This window comes from Capsella rubella, unplaced genomic scaffold (genome assembly GCF_000375325.1).
Source record: "Capsella rubella cultivar Monte Gargano unplaced genomic scaffold, Caprub1_0 scaffold_4, whole genome shotgun sequence".
Lineage (NCBI taxonomy): Eukaryota > Viridiplantae > Streptophyta > Magnoliopsida > Brassicales > Brassicaceae > Capsella > Capsella rubella.
The window spans coordinates 9,309,067-9,329,792 of NW_006238920.1; the positions used below are offsets into that span (position 1 = coordinate 9,309,067).

The 20,726-nt window shown below is 37.2% G+C and overlaps 6 protein-coding genes and 1 long non-coding RNA gene across 8 annotated transcripts; 6 read left to right on the forward strand and 1 right to left on the reverse strand.

Annotated features, from left to right (window-relative positions):
• Positions 1 to 441: 441 nt before the first annotated feature.
• LOC17888689 (nucleobase-ascorbate transporter 2) lies at positions 442 to 3,175 on the forward strand. The gene is made up of 10 exons (XM_006293952.2): positions 442 to 818; positions 893 to 990; positions 1,082 to 1,258; positions 1,335 to 1,435; positions 1,514 to 1,589; positions 1,670 to 1,729; positions 1,816 to 2,000; positions 2,092 to 2,188; positions 2,290 to 2,435; positions 2,539 to 3,175. The coding sequence occupies exons 1-10, from the start codon at positions 728 to 730 to the stop codon at positions 3,080 to 3,082; spliced, it is 1,575 nt and encodes a 524-aa protein (XP_006294014.1). The 5' UTR covers positions 442 to 727; the 3' UTR covers positions 3,083 to 3,175.
• Positions 3,176 to 4,315: 1,140 nt separating this feature from the next.
• Positions 4,316 to 5,761, forward strand: LOC17887761. Of its 2 annotated transcripts, none has more exons than XM_023784404.1 (3): positions 4,316 to 4,661; positions 4,807 to 5,363; positions 5,496 to 5,761. In XM_023784404.1, exons 2-3 carry the CDS (start codon positions 4,843 to 4,845, stop codon positions 5,698 to 5,700), a joined length of 726 nt encoding a protein of 241 aa, XP_023640172.1. In that variant the 5' UTR covers positions 4,316 to 4,661; positions 4,807 to 4,842; the 3' UTR covers positions 5,701 to 5,761. The 2 variants fall into 2 exon arrangements, with proteins under 2 accessions (XP_023640172.1, XP_006294894.1); XM_006294832.2 differs by having other exon boundaries at positions 4,316 to 4,656.
• Positions 5,762 to 5,907: 146 nt separating this feature from the next.
• On the reverse strand, positions 5,908 to 6,619 carry LOC111831014. The gene is made up of 3 exons (XR_002834311.1): positions 6,498 to 6,619; positions 6,189 to 6,319; positions 5,908 to 6,092 (listed from the first exon to the last, which is right to left on the reverse strand). It is a non-coding gene; the product is annotated as an uncharacterized LOC111831014 (long non-coding RNA).
• A 2,969-nt stretch (positions 6,620 to 9,588) lies between these two features.
• On the forward strand, positions 9,589 to 14,957 carry LOC17887721 (putative transcription elongation factor SPT5 homolog 2). The gene is made up of 21 exons (XM_023785155.1): positions 9,589 to 10,000; positions 10,152 to 10,396; positions 10,486 to 10,632; positions 10,735 to 10,896; positions 10,974 to 11,057; positions 11,210 to 11,280; positions 11,396 to 11,753; positions 11,839 to 11,994; positions 12,074 to 12,171; positions 12,246 to 12,294; positions 12,413 to 12,565; positions 12,657 to 12,785; positions 12,869 to 12,962; positions 13,155 to 13,328; positions 13,406 to 13,540; positions 13,650 to 13,728; positions 13,807 to 13,861; positions 13,933 to 14,032; positions 14,110 to 14,223; positions 14,333 to 14,430; positions 14,549 to 14,957. The coding sequence occupies exons 1-21, from the start codon at positions 9,745 to 9,747 to the stop codon at positions 14,789 to 14,791; spliced, it is 3,000 nt and encodes a 999-aa protein (XP_023640923.1). The 5' UTR covers positions 9,589 to 9,744; the 3' UTR covers positions 14,792 to 14,957.
• A 127-nt stretch (positions 14,958 to 15,084) lies between these two features.
• Positions 15,085 to 15,271, forward strand: LOC111831100 (the record flags this gene model as incomplete). The annotated part of the gene is made up of 1 exon (XM_023784630.1): positions 15,085 to 15,271. A coding segment is annotated over one exon (177 nt), but the record flags the coding sequence as incomplete, so codon positions are not given.
• Positions 15,272 to 15,442: 171 nt separating this feature from the next.
• Positions 15,443 to 18,143, forward strand: LOC17888195. The gene is made up of 4 exons (XM_006293389.2): positions 15,443 to 17,406; positions 17,493 to 17,621; positions 17,711 to 17,806; positions 17,896 to 18,143. Exons 1-3 carry the CDS (start codon positions 15,463 to 15,465, stop codon positions 17,798 to 17,800), a joined length of 2,163 nt encoding a protein of 720 aa, XP_006293451.1. The 5' UTR covers positions 15,443 to 15,462; the 3' UTR covers positions 17,801 to 17,806; positions 17,896 to 18,143.
• A 477-nt stretch (positions 18,144 to 18,620) lies between these two features.
• LOC17887584 lies at positions 18,621 to 20,712 on the forward strand. The gene is made up of 3 exons (XM_006296386.2): positions 18,621 to 20,303; positions 20,383 to 20,511; positions 20,612 to 20,712. The coding sequence occupies exons 1-3, from the start codon at positions 18,621 to 18,623 to the stop codon at positions 20,702 to 20,704; spliced, it is 1,905 nt and encodes a 634-aa protein (XP_006296448.2). The 3' UTR covers positions 20,705 to 20,712.
• The last annotated feature ends 14 nt before the right edge of the window (positions 20,713 to 20,726 follow it).

Consider the following 20,726-nt stretch of genomic DNA (forward strand, 5'->3'; position numbering starts at 1 on the left):
TAAGAGTTAACTTTTTACAGTTTTGATTTGTCAATAAGAAAAAATCTAATGATATTAAAAACATATTTTGGTGATAAATCCAAACAAACACTTGGCAACACTGGTTATGATTCCTTGGTCATTATTTTTTGTGCCCTTTAATTAAAGACTTAACAAAATTCAAGAAGCTTGAAGGACGAGAAGAAGACATGCACTGCAGAAACGTAACTAATGCATTAAAAGAGTCTGTGACTCTCTCTGATTCTGATGTGTAAAGTTGAGAAAAAGCATATTTTTTTACCAGCGAAAACAGTGTAACGGTAGTATTCAGTTTTGGCAGTTCCTTAAGGGGCATTTCCGGTACCTCCTCACTAAAAATCTCTAACGGTCCTTTTTTCTCAACCTTTCACTGTCCCATTTCATATATATATATGTAATAAAATTCCATAGCTATCACCATCTCCACCACTACCAAAAAGCTCTCTTCTAACTCAGCTGCAACTTCGAAAAAGAGTAGCTTTTTCACTTTGCCTTGTCTCTTTCTTTCTTTTTTAATCTTTCACACAACTTTTCTTTTCTTTCTGATTTTAAATCAACCAAAGTTCTTGTTTTCTCAGTCATTTCTTTGATTCAATCTGTTCCTTTCAGTTTTCCTGATTCTTTAGCTGATTCTTGAGCTCATAAGTAGAAGATTGTTGTTGATCAAGAAAAAAAAAGACTTTTGAATACATTGGTACTCTGAAGAGTCATGGATCCTGTAAAGCCAGAGGAGATAAGCCATCCACCAATGGATCAGCTTCAGGGTTTAGAGTACTGTATTGACTCAAACCCGCCATGGGGTACGACCCTTGAAAACATTTCTCTGTAATCGATTGATTGGCTTTCCACTTTCCTGATGATGATGTTCTTGCAGGAGAAGCCATAGCTCTAGGTTTCGAGCATTACATTTTGGCTTTAGGAACTGCAGTGATGATACCTTCAATTCTTGTTCCTATGATGGGTGGAGATGATGTGAGCTATGTTGTTTCTTAATCCAAAGAATCTCTATGTGAGTGAGTTATGCTTTGTCTGACTGAGATTGTTGTTCCTTTCCGTTGATTAGGGTGATAAAGTGAGAGTTGTTCAGACACTACTGTTCCTTCAAGGTGTTAACACTCTCCTTCAAACATTATTTGGAACTCGTCTTCCAGCTGTGATCGGAGGCTCTTATGCATTCATGGTTCCGATCATTTCAATCATCAAAGACTCTTCTTTGACCCGTATCGAAGATCCACAAATGGTACGTTTGTTCTTCTCTTGGAATAGTATTCTGAAGATCCTCACTCCATACTAATTTGAATCTGAAATTTATGTAGAGATTTCTAAGTACAATGAGAGCAGTACAAGGCGCAATCATAGTTGCATCCAGCGTTCAAATCATCCTTGGTTTCAGCCAGATGTGGGGAATCTGTTCAAGGTACTACATACATACTTCAGTGCTTGTTGTCCTATAAAGGTATATACTTTAATGGTTTTTCATCTTACTTTATTGCAGATTCTTTAGTCCTGTTGGTATGGTTCCTGTGATTGCTTTAACTGGTTTTGGACTCTTCAATAGAGGATTCCCAGTGGTACATTACTGTGATTGCTCTCTTTAAACATTCAAAAATCATCTCTTTCATTCTTATCTTATAGTATTTGTTCTTTGCAGGTTGGTAATTGTGTTGAGATAGGGATCCCCATGCTTATCCTCTTTGTCATCTTCTCTCAGGTTATTTTCCTATGGTATCCAATTCCAAATACATTTCTGAGTATGCTTCAGCTAACTGATATTATAATCTCTATGTTGTTGTGCAGTATCTGAAGAACTTTCAGTTCAGACAATTCCCAGTAGTGGAGAGGTTTGCTTTTATTATAGCGCTTATCATAGTGTGGGCTTACGCACATCTCTTGACAGCCAGTGGGGCTTACAAACACCGACCACACCAGACACAAGTAAACTGCAGAACCGATATGTCTAACCTCATTTCTTCTGCTCCTTGGTTAGTTTACATTCTCTAGGATGTGTATAATAAAGAACATCTAATAGTTGTTAGTGTCTCATATATTTATGCTTCTCTTGACTTGTATCAGGATCAAGATTCCTTATCCACTTCAATGGGGAGCACCTAGCTTTGATGCTGGTCATGCTTTTGCTATGATGGCCGCTGTTTTTGTCTCACTTATTGAGGTAATGTACCTCTGAATCAAGATTAGTACTCTAGTCACAACATAGAATGCCTCTTATGAATGTGGATGTCCTAAAAGAAGAATCTTTTGAATTGTGATTAGTCAACTGGAGCTTTCAAAGCCGCTGCAAGACTGGCGAGTGCCACGCCGCCTCCACCTCATGTTCTGAGCCGTGGAATTGGCTGGCAAGGCATTGGGATCCTCTTAAACGGTTTATTTGGAACACTAAGTGGTTCAAGTGTATCTGTGTAAGTGGAAGTATTGAATGTTTTCATACCATTTTCTTCACTAGTTGGACTAACTAATCCAATGATAATCTCATGGCTTTCTTGATTGTTACAAATTATGCAGAGAGAACATTGGATTACTAGGAAGTACCCGAGTTGGAAGCCGCAGAGTGATCCAAATCTCAGCAGGGTTCATGATATTCTTCTCAATGCTAGGCAAATTTGGAGCACTGTTCGCTTCAATACCTTTCACGATATTTGCAGCTGTGTACTGCGTCTTGTTTGGTCTTGTTGCTTCCGTTGGACTCTCTTTTCTGCAGTTCACAAACATGAACTCCCTGAGGAATCTCTTCATCGTCGGTGTGTCTCTATTCTTAGGACTATCAATCCCAGAATACTTCAGAGACTTCACCATGCAAGCGTTACATGGTCCAGCTCACACCAATGCTGGTTGGTTCAATGATTTCTTGAACACAATCTTCTCGTCTTCACCTATGGTCGCGTTGATGGTGGCAGTGTTCTTGGACAACACTCTGGATTATAAAGATACCGCGAGAGACAGAGGGTTGCCTTGGTGGGCAAAGTTCAGAACTTTCAAAGGAGATAGCAGGAATGAGGAGTTCTACACTCTCCCTTTCAACCTCAACCGTTTCTTCCCTCCTTCATAGATTGTTTTACTTGTACTCAGAATTGTTTTATTTGTGTGTGACTTATCATCACCCAATTTTTATTTAATCTATAAGAATCATTCTTTTTTTTTCTTTCTATTGGATCACAACCACTTCATTAGGATCAGCATAAAAGATAATACAAATTTTGGATCATTTCACAATCAAACACTTCCTACGCAATCCTCTTATTCTGAGACTAATTTGGCTTTGGGTGGTTAATATCATTTAGAGACTTTAAAGCTTGCTGCCAAAATGTGTCTCCCAATCTACACCATTTATTACTGATTCAATCACTTTTGCTTCTTTTTTTTTTTTTTTTGCCTAGATAAGTTTTTATGTTTCAGGACTTTTAATGGGGTTTACCTGTTTTGTAGGTTCACCTTTATTTGGCCAACAAGAATTACTGTATTTTTTTTTTTGTTTGGAAAACAACCACCAATAATTCAAATGCATACTTATATAATATATAGTAAGTTTTTATTAACAAAACAATAAAATTATATTGATCTTATATAATAGATATATTATTTCATTTAACTAGATTTCTTACTTTTCCTAAGATTATTTATATACTTACAAATATAAATATATCAAGTCTATGATTTTGTTCCTTTTTATTTCATTTATGTTTTATCATATAAATATATATATATATATAAGCTTATTATTTATATTTATTACAATTCAAACATTAGACAAATATTAGTTACTTTGATATTCAAAGATATTATATACAAAACATGTCAATGACTAAATGATTGATATAAGTTTGTTTGTTCTATAAATTTGATTTATTGATATGAACTAAATGAAAGAAATTAGTCAACATTAAAAAGAAGAGTATAGACTTTAAAATTTACAAAATATCTCTATAAGATGTTAATATTTTCTGACACATGATTGTTTTACAATCCACATTCTTCTGCAAAAATTACAGCTTGATTTATGTTTTGCCAATATTGAAAGAATTTTTATCAATCTAGCTAAATAACCATTTATTCTAACATTGTATATACTTTATTCCTAATTTTTGTATGATCAATATATAAATGTTATAACTTAAAAAGGGAATATTTAATAAATTGGTTTGAATTAGAGTTGATACTAGTTGTTCTCATCTTCACCAAACTTTCTTCTGTTAGCTTCCATTATTACCCAAAGAAAGGTACTTTCATATTAATTCTATACAAATGGGTTTTAGTTTTACTGCCTGAAGTGGAACAAAGAGTTTTATAGAAAGACAAAATTGAAACGTAAAGTGAGAGTTTAAAGTAATTGAAAAAAAAGAGGAATTTTGCTTTGCAATCGAGAGAGAGCAGAGCTGATTAAGATATTTTTGCAGGTAACTGTAGCCACGAGAGAGCAGTACGTTTCCCAGAGGCCATGATAAGCTGATTGATTTCTCCAGTTGTTGAGAGATCTGAGGCCTAAAAAGCTGAAAAAGAAACCTTTTTTTTTTTTTTTGTAATTTTAAGATTTGTTTGTTCCCCAGATTCTCTGACGCTGCCTAAACCTTAAAGTTCGTAGCTTTATTTGTGCCAGAGCTCTTTTGAGGTGGATCTGGATTCTGGGTAAGGTATGATTTTTTATGTCTTTCCAACTTCATTTACCAGTTACTTAAGTTTCTCATAGGGCTTTCAATTATTGGAATGTTATTTATGTTTGCTCTTTGTCTGATGCAATCATACTAAGATGGGTTTAATGGATCTCGGACTTTGTAGGAACTTGAATCAAAACCCTTCTCGTCTGGGGTATATATGAGTGTTAAAATGGACTCCAAAAGTTGTTCGAAATCTATCAGTGTTTCTGAGAATTCGAGTGATGTTGTGCTTGAGGCTGATGTACAGGGTCAGACCAGTGACTCTGTCACAAAGAAGGTGTTGATTGAAGCAGCAGATGTGGGTAAATTGCAACAGGGAGGAGAAAATGATTCTAGAGTGGCCAAAGATGGTGTTAGCTACAGTAGTAGTAACATTTCAGCTCTTGCTGTTCATGAGGAAGTTGTGGATAATGTTACCGCTGTAAGCTGCAACGAGGCAGAGAATGATACTTCAAAAGCAAAGGCCAAGGAGTTCCACACAATTGATTTGAGCGATGAAGGAGAGAGAATCTGCAGGATTTGTCATTTTGGTTCTGATCAATCACCTGAGGGGGGCACTAGTGGTGATAATAAGTCAGTAAGTCCGGACTTGATTGAGATTGGTTGCAAATGCAAAAACGAGCTTGGCCTTGCACATTTGCATTGCGCAGAAGCTTGGTTCAAGTTAAGAGGGAACAGGTAATGAATTCAATTTTCTCCTCGAGTGTTACTAGCTTTCTAAGGGTATGGATTTGATCCATGAACTGGACTAATGTACAATATTCATTCAAAGATAATAAATTTTCGGTCTTTTTGTTTTGTTCCTGGCAGTGTATGTGAAATATGCGGTTGCACAGCGAAGAATGTTACAGTAAGGTTGATGGAGGATTGGGGCGGCGAAAGGGACAATACAATGGATGAGAGAAGAAGACGTGGAAGAGGACAATCTTGCTGCATCTTCATGGTTTTTCTGCTCACTATCATTTTGCTTCATTGGTTTTTCAAAAAGATTAATGGTTACTACCAAAACACTTGATCGAATAAGAGTAGTACATGATCTGCTAGTAATTTTATTATTCGATTCTGACTCTAGACTATATGGAAATGAGATGATAGATAGAATCTATATTCTTAGATCAACTCTGATTCAGAAGTTAACAAGTAAACATTTGAGAGTTTTGAGTCTTACTATGATAGAACAAAACCACTTCGTGAGACCTGTTTTTGCATCCATCTCTGAAAGAAAGGGCAATTTCATCCATCATCATGGCCTCTTCACACGCCCTTATTTTGGGGCCAATATGGTAGATCTAATTATATAGGCCTTACATACAAACATAGACAAGCTTTTATATTGCCCATTGGGCTAGTAAAGATATCATGGTTAATGTTACCATAAACATCAATTTCGTTTGTCCAACTCCAAACCTATAAAATGATAAAGGATGACAAATCTATGGGGAACTCAAAGCTTGCTTGACAAAAATTCGTAAGAACAGTGATGAAAGAAGATTGTCGTAGTACCATTTTAAGAATCTTAGTCAACGATTGTGCTATTCTCCGATAACCATTTGCAAACCCGGGAAGAATTGTAGAGAGCTTGCCTTGCATGATGCATCTAATCACGTGACTACTCATGCCTTCTCTCATTTTTACTAGGATTGAAGACACGTGAAATTTCATGTTCAAATGAAAAAACATACTTATTTATATGTTCTGAAAAAAGGATAAAAAAAATATTTGTATAAAAGAGGGAAATTAAGACATTATCATCAGTTCATAACATATAATAAACATTTAAAGTAATGCATAATACTTTTGAGAGACACTCACCAACATAGACCTCGCGCGCATGGTATGGCCAAGAAAAATAAACAAAACTTGCATAGAGATGATGAAAAGATTTTGCATGGGATGAATTGCGGGGCAAATCTCCTTTGGCAGAGAGCATTTTGCTTTGCATCTCTAGACTCTACCAATGCCAAAGTCATCTGCCATGGGAGTATTCGCCCAGTAATCCAACCATACATTATTTCTCTGTCTTCACAAACATGTACCTTCAATACAATTTCATATGTTTCTTGATTTTTTTTTTTTGCACACATGCATCTTGAGTTATTATAAGTTGGACTAGCAAAGTACATATTTATATAGTTGATGAAAGTGTGTTTCTATATAGTGAATGCGTATAGGAAAGCATATTCTCTGGCACATCCCATGTTTCATAGAGAGCATATGTGTCTAGTGTAATCCTAAAGCCCTCTCATCATGCGGTCCTCATGCTTCTGATTTCATCAATTAACCTTTTTTTTCTTGATATACCAAGCTTTTGTTTTTTCAAGTCTTGCGAATACATTGCTAGTAAATGGTATACCAAGTTTTGAGAGGAAATTGTTCCATAGCATATGCTCTCTACATTGAGGGTTATATATACATTACAGAATTTGAGTTTGTTTCCTTTGAAGCCATCAAGTGAGAGAGCGAAGTATGTACAAAGATGATTTCTTGGTAGAAAGCATTACAGGGCGAATCCTCTATTGGCAGGAGAATTTGATGACTCTTTATAGTTTATTCATCATCATCATCCTCTGCCAAAGGAGATTTGCCTCGCAATTCTTCTCTACTGTTATTCAATTTTCCATTGTCCAGTCTACTATACAATATTTTTAATTCGATAGTGTTATTTGACATGCACTATCATATAGTTAAGGTTTGAGAAATGTTGATGATTTTATTTTATTTAGAGTCTCTTCAGAAACAAATCTTTTGTAATTTGGTTCGAACCTTATCTCTTCGATAGAGGATTTAATTAATTCACACACTTAGGCAATGAAAGCTTAATTCAAGTTCAAAACTCAAGTTAGAGAGATTTAGCGGTTAACGATTATCACCATAAAATACTTAGAAATCTAACATGTTTCTACGACAGATTTTTCGAACTATACATTTGGCCATATCCCCTCATTCGCGACATCTCTCTTGTGGTTATTATTATGCTAATCTAGAGCCAATTTAATTAATTATAATTATATGTATGCGCGCATTGTCAAATAGCTAATTGTCAAGTACAATAGCATGCAAGCTAATGTTTTGTTGTAGTTGGATATACTTACTGAATATGCGCTGTCAGAGCATATAACTATGATCTTTGGCCTTTTCAAGCTAAATCAAAATCTCAAAAGGTGCTACAAGAATAGGATATATGCATATGCATGCATGACCGTTTGAAAAAGACAAAGCACTGTTCGAATTTATATTCTACACACTAATTGGCCAGTTTAAATTAAAATAAGACTCTATACCACAGTAGTAAAGTTGACTTAACTTTTATATAATGACAACAATATTCGTACTTTAACCTTCTCTAAAGTTTAACTATTTTCCATGAATAAGAGAAAAATTTGTAACTATATAACTACACAATATACAAATGGACCGACCGACCACGTAGAGGTTGATTTGTTCATTTGCAGTCGCTCACAAGCACTATGTGTTTGTGGTTGCACAAGTGTATTTTATTATATTTCAAATCGCTTTAACTCAAAAGTTTCATTTGCTTGAGCGTTTGCAATGGATGATGGTGGCATGATTAACCGAAAACTCTACTTCCAATATACAAGCTACAACTACTAGTAAACAACCTAAAGTAATTAGAAGAGGAAGAGGTGGAAAATGATTAAAACCCTTATAATTTCAAGCCAATTTAATTTTGTGAGCCTTTTCCTCATCCTAGTGGGTGAAAATATAAACCCTTTTCACTTACATCAAGTAAATAAACTTAACATTGCACAAAAAAGAGAGGAAACAATAGTTTGTGATGTTTGTTCAAAATAAAAACATGGAGAGGACAATACCATGGATCTTCCATTTTTTTTAGAGTATAAACCTTTACAAGTTGTCAATGTCAAACTTTTTGGCAAGTCAAAAGATTAATTAATTCTGAAGTTTTAATCATCTTTTGTAATATCTTTAACTGTTTAAATATTATGTAGTTAAAACTTATAGTAATCAAGTAAAGTAGAACAAAACTCGGTGTGACTCGAATATAAGAATACTCAAGAGATAATGCATGACCGTAAAATCTCGGAGGGGCATAGCTAGAGAGGATTATTCCTTAGGAGATTAAATTATACGTACGTAAGGGAGAGAGATTTTATTCTTGCATCGATCGGGAAGGATTGTACCACTGAATATGCTTATTGCAATGTTGTATATAAACACCAATTACAAACCTATTTATTTTAGTAGTTAGAGATGGAGATGAAAGATAAGGTGTAAATGCATTACAGGGCAAGATCACCCTTGGCAGATATCTATTACACTCCCATTCTTGCATAATGCATAAATGTCTGTGGTGATGAGCTCTCTGCCAAAGGAGATTTGCCCGGTAATTCTCTTGCACCAACGTTTTCAATATCGTTCTTTCTTTTTCTTGGATACTCTAAATCATATGTTAAATCAGATTAGTGGTTTGTGCATGAGTTTTGGATCTTATAATATTATTATGTGTGCAGCAAGATTTGTATTTGGTCCGTTGTTTGATCAATAAACAAACATACAATCCATAGCCGTGGTAGATTCGTTTCTTTAGTGTCTTAGTACAAAACCATATCAGAATTGGCTTGTTTATCTAAGCTTTTGTCTCGACCATTGTTTTGTTAATTAGGAATTTAGGAGGATATTAATTGTTGTTAGTAGTTATTGGTTCAACCGTTGAAGAAAGTTATTAATTTGGTTCGAATTGAATTATAAATGTGGTTAGAATAATTTGGTAAACCGGAATAGTTATGCTTAGTGAACCACAAATAAAGTTAAGTCGGCCAAATAACAGAAAGGGCAAAATGGGAATACCAAAATATTTGATTTTGTATATATAAGAACACAACAATGCACTTAAGCGGGCAGAGTAACGATTTTGATACTAGGAAGTTGCGATTTAGCGAGAAATCCAAAAGTGAGTTGCCACCTTTCGATTCTTTAGGTTTCTAGGGTTTCTTCTCTGAGTAAGAGCGTAGAGATATCGCGGTTTTGCGGATTTGGGTATTTTCTAATCCGAACCCTAAGTTTCTGCAACCGAGCCATGTCTGATGATGATCACTACGAAGACGAAGATTATACCTCTGACGATGATTCGGAGGAGGAGGAAGAAGAATATGAGCCCAGAAGTAGCCGCAAGGGAAGCTCAGGGAAGAAAAGGGGAAGATCAAATTCTGGTTCCGATGGTCGTCGGGGAGGGAGTAAAAAGAAGACTTCGGGTTCCGCGTTTATAGACTGGGAGGTCGAGGTCGATGACGATGTCGAAGACGACGATAATGATATAGAGGTAGAGGATAATGGTAAGTAAAGCTGGGGACTTTTATGAAAATTGATTTCTTGATTTGAATTGGAAGATCCTGTTTTTTTTTTTTTTTTTTTTTTTTGGCTTGTTCTATGGATTTGTGAGAGCTAGAATAAAAAATTCACAAAACTCGTCTCCTTGAATTTCAGAATTTATTGTAAGTGGTGAAACTGACCTTCCCACTGAGGATGCTGATGATCGTAGGCAATTTTACCAACGGAGGTTTAATCCTGATCATGAAGAAGATGTCGACGACTTTGAGAAGAGATATATAGCAAGGTTATCTAGGATGCATGCACAGGATGATTATGAGCTCGAAGAGGTTAACGAAGTTGATCAACAAGCTCTTTTGCCATCTGTTCGTGACCCAAAATTGTGGCTGGTGAAATGTGCGGTATGATTTCGTTCTTCTTCTTCTCTGTTTCACTTGGATTCTTCTTTTTTTTTTTTTTGTTCATGTGTCCCATTCATCATTATATATAGATTGGCCGTGAGAGAGAAGTTGCTGTTTGTCTTATGCAAAAAATCATAGATAGAGAATCAGAGTTCAAGATCAGATCTGCTATTGCTCTTGATCATCTTCAGAACTACATTTATATTGAAGCGGATAAGGAAGCTCACGTGAAAGAGGTATTTGATGGTTCTTCCCTGTTGCATAATTTTTTATTCTTTTGAGATGTTCTGACTATTGTTTGATGATGTCTTATGTTGATTCTTGTTCTTGTGGTGTAGGCTATCAAAGGAATGCGGAATATTTTTGCTTATCATAAGATTTTACTTGTCCCCATAAAAGAAATGACTGATGTTCTTGCTGTTGAAAGTAAAGCAATCGATCTATCCCGGGATACGTGGGTTAGAATGAAACTCGGGATATATAAGGGTGATCTAGCTCAGGTAACATCCATTTTTCATGTGTGTTTGTAAGTGTTTAGGCTTCTTTGAACCTTGCTGAAAGGTATGTTTTGCTACAGGTAGTTGATGTTGATAATGTGCGTAAGAGGGTCACAGTCAAATTGATACCAAGAATTGATCTGCAGGCTCTAGCCAATAAGCTGGTATAGAACCTTTTCAATGTTTTAAAGTGTGACAAATGCTGGTATTGTGAATAATACTTGTTACGTTTAAACTCTGTCTGTTAAGATGAGCGTCCTGCTTCTAAACTATAAGATTTTTGTGGCACATCTTACTTGGGTTTGGGTATATGTAGGAGGGAAGAGAGAATGTCAAGAAGAAAGATTTTGCTCCACCTCCACGTTTCATGAACATTGATGAGGCAAGGTACTGTCGCAGCTTTCTAGTGAAAGTGTGAAACTAGTTCCTGCATTTTATATGCAATTATTGTGCTTTTGGGTTATGATTTATGAATTTGTCAATATTTGTAACGGGAATTTAGGGAACTTCACATACGTGTTGAGCACCGGCGTGATACAATGACTGGTGACTACTTTGAAAATATAGATAATATGCTTTTCAAAGATGGGTTTCTCTACAAGAAAGTATCAACAAAGTCGATTGTTGCTCAGAATATTACACCAACTGTCGATGAACTTGAAAGATTCAAGAGATCAAGTGAAAATGGGGAGATCGACTTTGCTGATCTGTCAACTTTATTTGCAAATAGAAAGAAGGGTCATTTCATGAAAGGTGATGCGGTTATCGTTATCAAGGGTGATCTAAAAAACTTAAAGGGTTGGATTGAGAAAGTAGATGAAGAGAATGTTCTTATCAGATCAGAGATGAAAGGTCTTCCTGTAAGTTTCCAAACTCTTCATATATTCATGAACAATATATATGCTGATCAAATATTGCAGCAAGTATAAAAGTCTAATGTTGCAGAATCCTCTTGCTGTAAATGAGAGAGAGCTTTGCAAATACTTTGAACCTGGAAATTTTGTGAAAGTTGTGTCTGGAATTAATGAAGGAGCAACTGGCATGGTTGTCAAAGTTGATCAGCATATGCTTATCATTCTGTCTGATACAACTAAAGAACATGTAAGGCAGTTTTTGTTTAAGTTGTGTGTTAATTTCTGAAAAGGGTAATTAAACGCATGAGGATTATATTTGTATGCAGATTCGTGTCTTCGCTGATCATGTCGTCAAGAGTGAAGAAGTGACTAATGGTGTCACAAAAATTGGATATCATGAACTGCATGATCTTGTGCTTCTAAGGTAAGTTGATTTCCCAACCAGCTTTAAGTGATACCCTTTTTATGTGTATGAGAGCTTAATATTACATGATGCAGTGACTTGAGCTTTGGAGTAATCATAAAACTTGATAGTGAAGCTATCCAGGTAACTTACCAATTTCATGTGGATACAATCATACAAGCGCAACTAGTCAACATGTCAATCCTATAATGTTTTTTGTTTATTTCAAGATTTGCAGTAACTCTGTTTTGGTTTATTCTAGATTCTCAAAGGGGTTCCTGACAGGCCGGAGGTCGCAATTGTCAAAGCCAGCGAAATAAAATACAAAATTATGAGAAAAACCAATGCGCAAGACCGTTACAAAAAGGTCATCACGGTGAAAGATGTTGTCAAGGTCATTGAGGGTCCTAGCAAAGTGAGTCTCTTTGCAGCCTGGTCGTTTTTGGGTTAACAAACTCTTTAATTATTATCTACGAATCTTATACCAATTTATTTACTTGTGATAGGGTAAACAAGGTCCAGTGGTGAAAATCTACAAAGGAGTGTTGTTTATACATGACCGGCATAACCTTGAACACACTGGATTTATCTGCACTAAAAGTTCATCTTGTGTTCTTGTTGGCGCAGACAGAATTGTAAGCCTCTTTTAGCATGTTTGGCTATCGTTTTTCTAAATTCGGCAAACGCTTCATTTTTTTTTGTTACTGTTATACTCTAGGTTGATTCCTTCTCAAAGTTTGGTAGTTTAAAGACACCAGGACAGGTTCCGCCATCTCCAAGAAGATGTCAAGGGGCAGACATGGGATACAACGGTATGTCAGATTTCTTCATATTCTTTTGGTTAATCTCTTTGTTCTTGACTGGTCCACTGATTTTTAGATGTTAAAGTAGGGAGTGATTCCGCTTTGTATGACTTGTACTACAACTTTGGTTAGATCAGTGATCTAGTTTGAAAAATAGATTTAGTTTAAAACGGTTGTGCGTAATGCATTTTTTTATTGCAGTTGGAGCTGGAGCTGGAGCTGGAGGGAGACATCGGGGTGAAAGAAGGGATGACAATCTCTTGGTGGGTACTTATGTGAAAATTCGTCTGGGGCCTTTCAAGGGATATAGGGGGCGTTTAGTTGAAGTCAAAGAGAAGACAGTCCGTGTGGAACTCGAGGCAAAGATTGTGACAGGCAAGTTCCACTGTTTTTCACTTCTCTTCACTGGTTGCTGCATGTTGAATGAATTCTAACTCTCCTTGTATGTACAGTTGATCGGGAAGCAATATCGGATATAACCGATAATGTAGCCACACCCTCTCAGTATAATATGGGAAGCCAAACTACTCTACATCCTTCCCGGACTCCACTTCGTCCTTGTATGACTCCGATGCGGGATTCTGGAGGTTTGTTACCTTAGTTATTTCAAAGTTTCAAGATCAAATCATTTGTTTCTATTTTATTTCATTTTTTATTGTCTTCATTCTAAGCTGAAAAGTTTATGTAAAACTGCAGCTACACCTATCCATGATGGAATGAGGACACCTATGCGTGGTAAAGCTTGGAATCCTTACATGCCTATGACTCCTCATAGGTACGTTTTTTATAAGGACAACATGGCTCCCATAAATATTTCGAGCAAGTGTCTCAAACTATAGTTGTTATGTTTCAGGGATAGCTGGGAAGATGGGAATCCGGGATCATGGGGAACAAGTTCACAGTATCATGTAAGAATCCATCTCTGACATAGATTTGTGGCGATTACTAATTGAAATTCACTTAATCCTTTGCCTCCCAGACTGGAAGTCCATATGACGCAGCTACACCTGGATCAGGATGGGCTAATAGTACTCCTAGTCGTAGTAGTTACAGTGATGCTGGAACACCAATAAGCAATGGTTCTGTATCCCACTTATGCCTTGACGGTTTTGTTGCTTCTACGAATCTTCATCTCACAAAATTGTCTCTCATGCAGCTAATGCCCCAAGTCCTATGACACCAAGCTCGGCTTCATACCTAGCTAACACTCCCGGAGGGCAACAACCAATGACACCTGGAACCGATCTTGATGTCATGTCTCCTGATATAGGTGCCTGTTTCTTATTTTACACAGTTGGTGTTATGATTCTCAAACCCTGTTTAGTTCTTTCAAATTAATAAGAAGAGCTTTTGGTTCTCATATTCTTAAACTCGACCAGATGGGGACGCAGAAACAAGGTTCATGCCTGGTATTTTGGTCAATGTACACAAGGCTGGAGAGGGTAGAAATCCTGGCGTCATCCGAGATGTTCTTCCGGTTAGTCCTCATTTAAGAATATAATACACAGATCAGGAATGTTAGATTGGAGTAACATTTTCACTTTAGTACTGTTTATGTAAGACTCTTGTTCCTTTGCTATAATTTTGGTCATCAGGATGGGTCCTGTATAGTAGCTCTTGGATACAGAGGTGGAGGCGAGAAGGTAATGGCGACACAAAGCGAAGTGAGGCTAGTGAGTCCGAGGAAGAGCGAACGTGTGAAGATTCTTGGAGGCAAATATGGTGGTTCAACAGCTAAGGTCATTGGTCTAGACGGATCGGAGGGTATAGTTAGGCTAGATGACAGTCTCGATGTCAAGATTATGAACCTGGCCAGATTAGGCAAGTTAGTTCTTTAGTCGTAGTAACTAGTAACCCATTTTCTCATGTTTTCATAAATTATGAAAATCCATAGAGAGACTCTACATATTTCTTGAGACTTAATATTTAATTCTTTGCAACATTTTATCTACTAAAGTTTTTGATTGATTAAAAATTTAAAAGACAAGTGGAGAATATATATTATGTAATTACTCTCTCCATTTCTCTTTATCTATCTTACTCCTCCGCATGTACATATCTTCCAAAGAAGATCGAAATCAAGACAACACCATAAAAACCCGAGATTCCTCAGTAGAGATGAAATCCATAGTGTTTCCTACATTGTATAGCGTACTACTATGTGTGTTTGAGTGTGCAGCAAGAAGAGGTTCATAGAGATGAGAGTGGTCAGAGGAGTAGCGATCAAAGTCAGATTAATCTACGAACCCTGGAGCGCACGCTAGGTGCTCGACGAAATGTCCCCGTAAGAGGCCTTTTAAAAAAGTGAACTTTAATATTTTCTCAGTCTCTCACGTGCCTTGCACCTGACCGTTTCTGGGTGCTCTGCTCAGCTCAACTCAACCAACAACAGTTGCATCAAACGTCTCTGCTCTGTTTTATCTCGCAAACACAAATTTACTCTCTCCCAAGAAAAGCTAATCATTTTCTTTGAAGAGCCAGACCATTTTCTCGAGAAATTTAGCTCCCGATGGAGACGAGATCAGAGAAAAGTGACGACGGGAAAACAAGAAAGAAGCTCGACGATGCAGCCAAACTCGCCAGAGACTCCTGGAATTCGGGAAACCGCATTAAGGCTTTGGAGATAACCGAGAAAACGATTTCAGAGCATGGGAATCACGAAAAGTGCTTTGGTCTCCACGAACTGCAAGGTGATATCTTCTATAGCCAAGCGCTGAAAACAGATAACACCGACGTCAAATGCGTTTACTTGTTTGCTTCTGTCGATGCATATTCAATGGCTACTCTTCTGTCTCCTAACTCTCTAAGGTCCTTTCGTGGCTATGCTCGTTCGCTAATCCAGTTGGGTGATCAGCTTGGGGTAAACAAGTTTTATGAGAATGTGTCTAAAGCAAAGCCGGGATTGTCCATAACCCAACCTCAAGGACACTCTACGGAGGTAGGCTATTTTGACAAGATGATGACAGAACTTCAGAAATTGATACATGTTGCAGCAACACAGAAGATGCATCAGACTGTTACTGCGCCTGTTCCTGCTACACGTACTATGGCTAATCAGAAAGAACTGGGGAAGGAAGATCCATCTTTTAATCGATTGAAAAACATTTGGGTTAAGTTGGATGACAAGACCAAAAGGGAATTTTTGGTAGTAGGCTTTGAAAAACTTATAGACTATATACAGGATAAGCATGGGACGAAAGTTAAAGAACATTTTCAGAAATGTGTACCCATCGCCAATAATCTTCGATGGAGATTCTGGAAGTGCCACATTTGTTCTCAGGTTAACTACTGTTTTACTGATTGCAAGATGCACATCTTGGATAGCCATGTGCACAAATTTGAACCTGCCTTCAGTGCTCGCCCTAAGTATGTGGATGGGGTTTTGGCTGACATGATATCTTCTGGGGATTGGAAGCCTGTAGATACAGCAAAGGCAGCAAATCTGATCAAAGATAGAACTAAGAGCAGGGAAGAGATCGTTTATGTTAATGGTTGGTGTAGCGATTGGCCTCTGGCGGAGGATGAAGAGCGGGAAAACATACTCAAACAGTTCGCTGAGCTTCTTAAATCTTCTTGCCCCAAGGAGAACCGTACTCTTTCATGTACCCTTTGGGAGTGGTTGATAGATTACACAGAAGAGCATCTGGACCTACCTGGAGTCCGTCGATGCTATCTTGATCAATGTAGCTTCTTTAAGAACCCTCAGTGCATCTGTTTCTTAGATCTTAAGCACCTTGAGTACATCCTCAAATATTTTAGACAGCTTACCACAGATGTTCGCACAAGTTTGGTTTCAAAAGTAGTGAATCAGTACTGGGAAAATTCCCAGGTCAAGGAAAGAATTGATCTTGAGGGAGTAACTACTTATAATCTGCTTCTGGACAAGAGACTGCTGTATGAAGAAAAGCTTGAATTTGATAACATAGGGACAGTAGAGCATTGTAAATCCACTGGAATATATAAGGATGTGATACCTAAGGGTGATAAGATGGTCTCTTGGGTTCTTGACTGCCCAGAAATCGACCAAGAACTTGTGTCTCAAATTGCAAAGGGCATACACAATCGTGAGATATGGTTAGCTGCTTTGAGAATAGTACGTCGCATGGTTAGGAAACGTGAAAGCTATTATGGTAAGCGACATAAGATGCTAACCTATGAGAAGATGTTGGGTGAGGCTGAGGCGATTTGTGACAGAGAAGACACTAGAAAGAATGTTAATCAGCGGATAAAATATGCGTTTGCGCTTCAGATGAAGTGTGAGGGGCTTATAGTAAAGCATGATGATGATACCAAATGTTTCCTGAGTGTTGTAAGAGATGTTTTTGAAAAACAAAAGTCTCCAAGATTTGAAGTTTCAGAAGATATGGAGTGTATATCCAGACTCTCTACCACTTTCGAAAATGATGATGTTAAAGAAAGTCTATTGAGGCTAAGGAAATCGCTGAAAGAGAAAGTAATCTTCTTCCTCTTCTTTCGTTTTATTCATTTCAACAAGTTTTTTGATATGTGACGGCTGATCAGAAGATTATTTTTTTGCAGTTCGTTTTGATTGACTCGAAGATTTTGCTGAACGAATCTAATTACGAAAAGCTAATAGACGTATTCCCAAAGCTATCGGGAGTTGAGTATCGCTTGGTGGTCCTTCCGTTTGTGAAGAAGTTTTTACAGGTTTGTCAACTTGTGGATTTTATTAATGAAAGACCACTCAGTTGGATTTGCATTGTTTCTTAATTCCAGTTTTAATTGTTTTCTGGCAGGATAAATTGGTAAAAGTGATGAAAAGAAATAGTAGTTCAGTAGCTGCGGGAGATTCTGCTGAACGAGAAGGGAAGAAGAGTCGTCTTTAAAATAAGGTAAAAGACCTAACCAAACAAATCATGTCAACAATTGCTGTTCTGCTGTTGTTGTTTTAAAGTTGAAGTGAGTTATGTTATTGATGCAGCCTGCAGGGCTAAAAGTTTGGAGAAATCATTCTTGCAGATGGAGAAAAATGTAAGAGTATGAGTTGTCTAGAAAACAGTCTTTTATGTTATCGGAAAAACTTTGGATTCGAGAGACAAACTAGTCTGAAAATCTGTAGTTTGTTTTGAAACCAAACCAGATGCACATATATACTGTATATGTTTCTGTGTGTGAAAGGACACTGAAACTAGTCTGTATATGTTTGTGTGTAAAGATGATGTTCCTTTATACATTCTTTTTGTAGCTTCTGCTTTAATTTAAGGTGATGATGCAATGTTAGATTCTTTAGGTAGATATTCTGGTCATCTTTAGAGTTTAAACAAAGCTGATGATCAGACTTTCTATTTGATGAGTTTAGCATTGCATCATAACGCCTTCAATTAAAGCCAAGGTGAAATACCATTTGATTTGTCATAATTGTTCATGATTTGTATCTAAATAGCATATGTTTGACATAACTTAGTCGTTTTGGACGTCAAAGAAACTAATTAACAGGATTCTCGATCCTTAGTCGTCATCATCTCTATCTTTTATGCAATTTGGTCTTGGTTTAATTTACAATTGATCCCGGTTCAATATAATGTTAGGTTTTTTTAAAGGGGACGCAGCCGAAGCTTAGAACACAATCTCTAAAAATCAATAAAATCTTCTCTCAATCTCTATTCTCTTTTTATCATTCATCACCACCACAATTTTCTCGAGAAAATGCCGAGTCCCTCGACGAACAGTTGTGAGAAAGAAACAAAAAAGAAGATTGAGGATGCATACAATCTTGCCAAGGACTTGTGGAGCGAAGGTAACGGTGTAAAGGCCTTGGAGATAACTGATAAAACGATATCAGATCATGGGAAGAAGGAATGCTGCAATGTTCACCACGAACTGCAAGGTCATATCTTGTATCAGCTAGCAGAAGAAACAGAGATCACCAACGACATCAGACGCCTATACTTGTTTGCCTCTCTCGATGCTTTTTCAATGTCTCAAGGACAGTCTACGGACGAGATGATGAAAAAACTTGACGACGACTTGATACATGTTGTTTCAACAGAAGATGAGAGTGTGACTAGTGTTGTTGTTGCTGATACACGTACTAGTACTTGTTTTAATCGATTGAAGAACATTTGGGATAAGCTGGATGACAAGACAAAAAGTGATTTTTTGGTGGTAGAATTTGAACAACTCTTAGGCTATATACAGGATAAGCATGGGATGGAAGTTAAAGAACATTTTCAGAAATGTGTACCGGCCACCATGGCTATGGCTAATCAGAGATGCTGGATGTGCCTCGTTTGTTCTCAGGTAAACTACAGTTTTACAGATTGCAAGATGCACATCTTAGATAGCCATGTGCAGAGATATGAACCCGGTGATTTCAGTGCTCGCCCTAAGTATGTGGATGGGGTTTTAGCTGACATGATTTCTTATGGGGACTGGAAGCCTCTGGATGCAGCAACGGCAACAAATCTGATTATGGATAGAATCAAACGCGGGGAAGTGTTTGTTTATGTTAATGGATGGTGTAGCGATTGGCCTGTGGCTGAGGATGAAGAGCGGGAAAACACACTCAAACAGTTTGCTGAGCTTCTTAAATCCTCTTGCCACAAGGACAACCCTACTCTTTCATGTACCCTTTGGGAGTGGTTGATAGATTACACAGAAGAGCATCTGGACCTACCTGGAGTCCCTGGATGCTATCTTGATATGTGTAGCTTTTATGAGAACCCTCAGTGCATCTGTTTCTTAGATCGTAAGCACCTTGAACACATCCTCAAGTATTTTAGACAGCTCACAACTGATGTTCGCGCAAGTTTGGTTTCAAAAGTAGTTAATAAGCTTTGGGGAAATTCACAGGTCAAGGAAAGCATCGATCTTGAATTGGATAAGATAGGGACGGGTGATAGGATGGTCTCTTGGATTCTTGACTGCCAAGAAATTGATCCTGAATTTGTGTCTCAAATGGCAAAGGGCTTACACAATCGTGAGATATTATGGTTTGCAGTTTTGAGTATAGTACGGTGCATGGATAGGAAAAAGGAAAGCTACTATGTTAAGAGACATAAGATGCTAACTTATGATAAGATGTTGGGTGAGGTTGAGACCATTTGCGGCAGAGAAGACAAGAGGAAGAATGCTAATCAGCGGAGCACATATGAGTCTGCTCTTCTGGAGGAATGTGAGAATCAGCTTGTAGTAAAGCAAGATGATGATGATGATGATGATACAAAATGTTTCTTCTTGACTGTTGTAAGAGATGTTTTTGAAGGACAAAACTCTCCAAGATTTGAAGCATTAGAGAATATGGAGTGTATACCCAAATTCTCTACTACTCTCCCAAATGATGTTATCAAAAAAAGTATGTTGACGCTAAGAAAATCTCTAAAGAAGGAGGTATTAATTCTTCTTCTTCTTCATCTAATTTCTTTATATTCATTTCAAACAAGAAGTTTTAGCTTTTGATTTTTTGCAGTTCCATTTGATTGACTCGAAGATTTTGCTGAACGAATCTAAGTACGAAAAGCTAATAGACGTATTCCCAAAGCTATCGGAGGTAGAGTATCGCTTGGTGGTCGTTCCGTTTGTGAAGAAGTTCTTACAGGTACTTTTTCAACTTATGGATTTTACAAATCAAAGACCACTGAGTAGGTGTTGCATTGTTTCTTAATTCTAAATAGGATCACTTTTTTCTTTTTTGGCAGGATAAACTGAAGAAAATGTTGAAAGAAAACAGAAATTTAGTTGATGCAGGAGATTCAGATGAACGAGAACATAAGAAGAGACATCTTCCATAAAAGGAATCCTGTCAACAGTTTT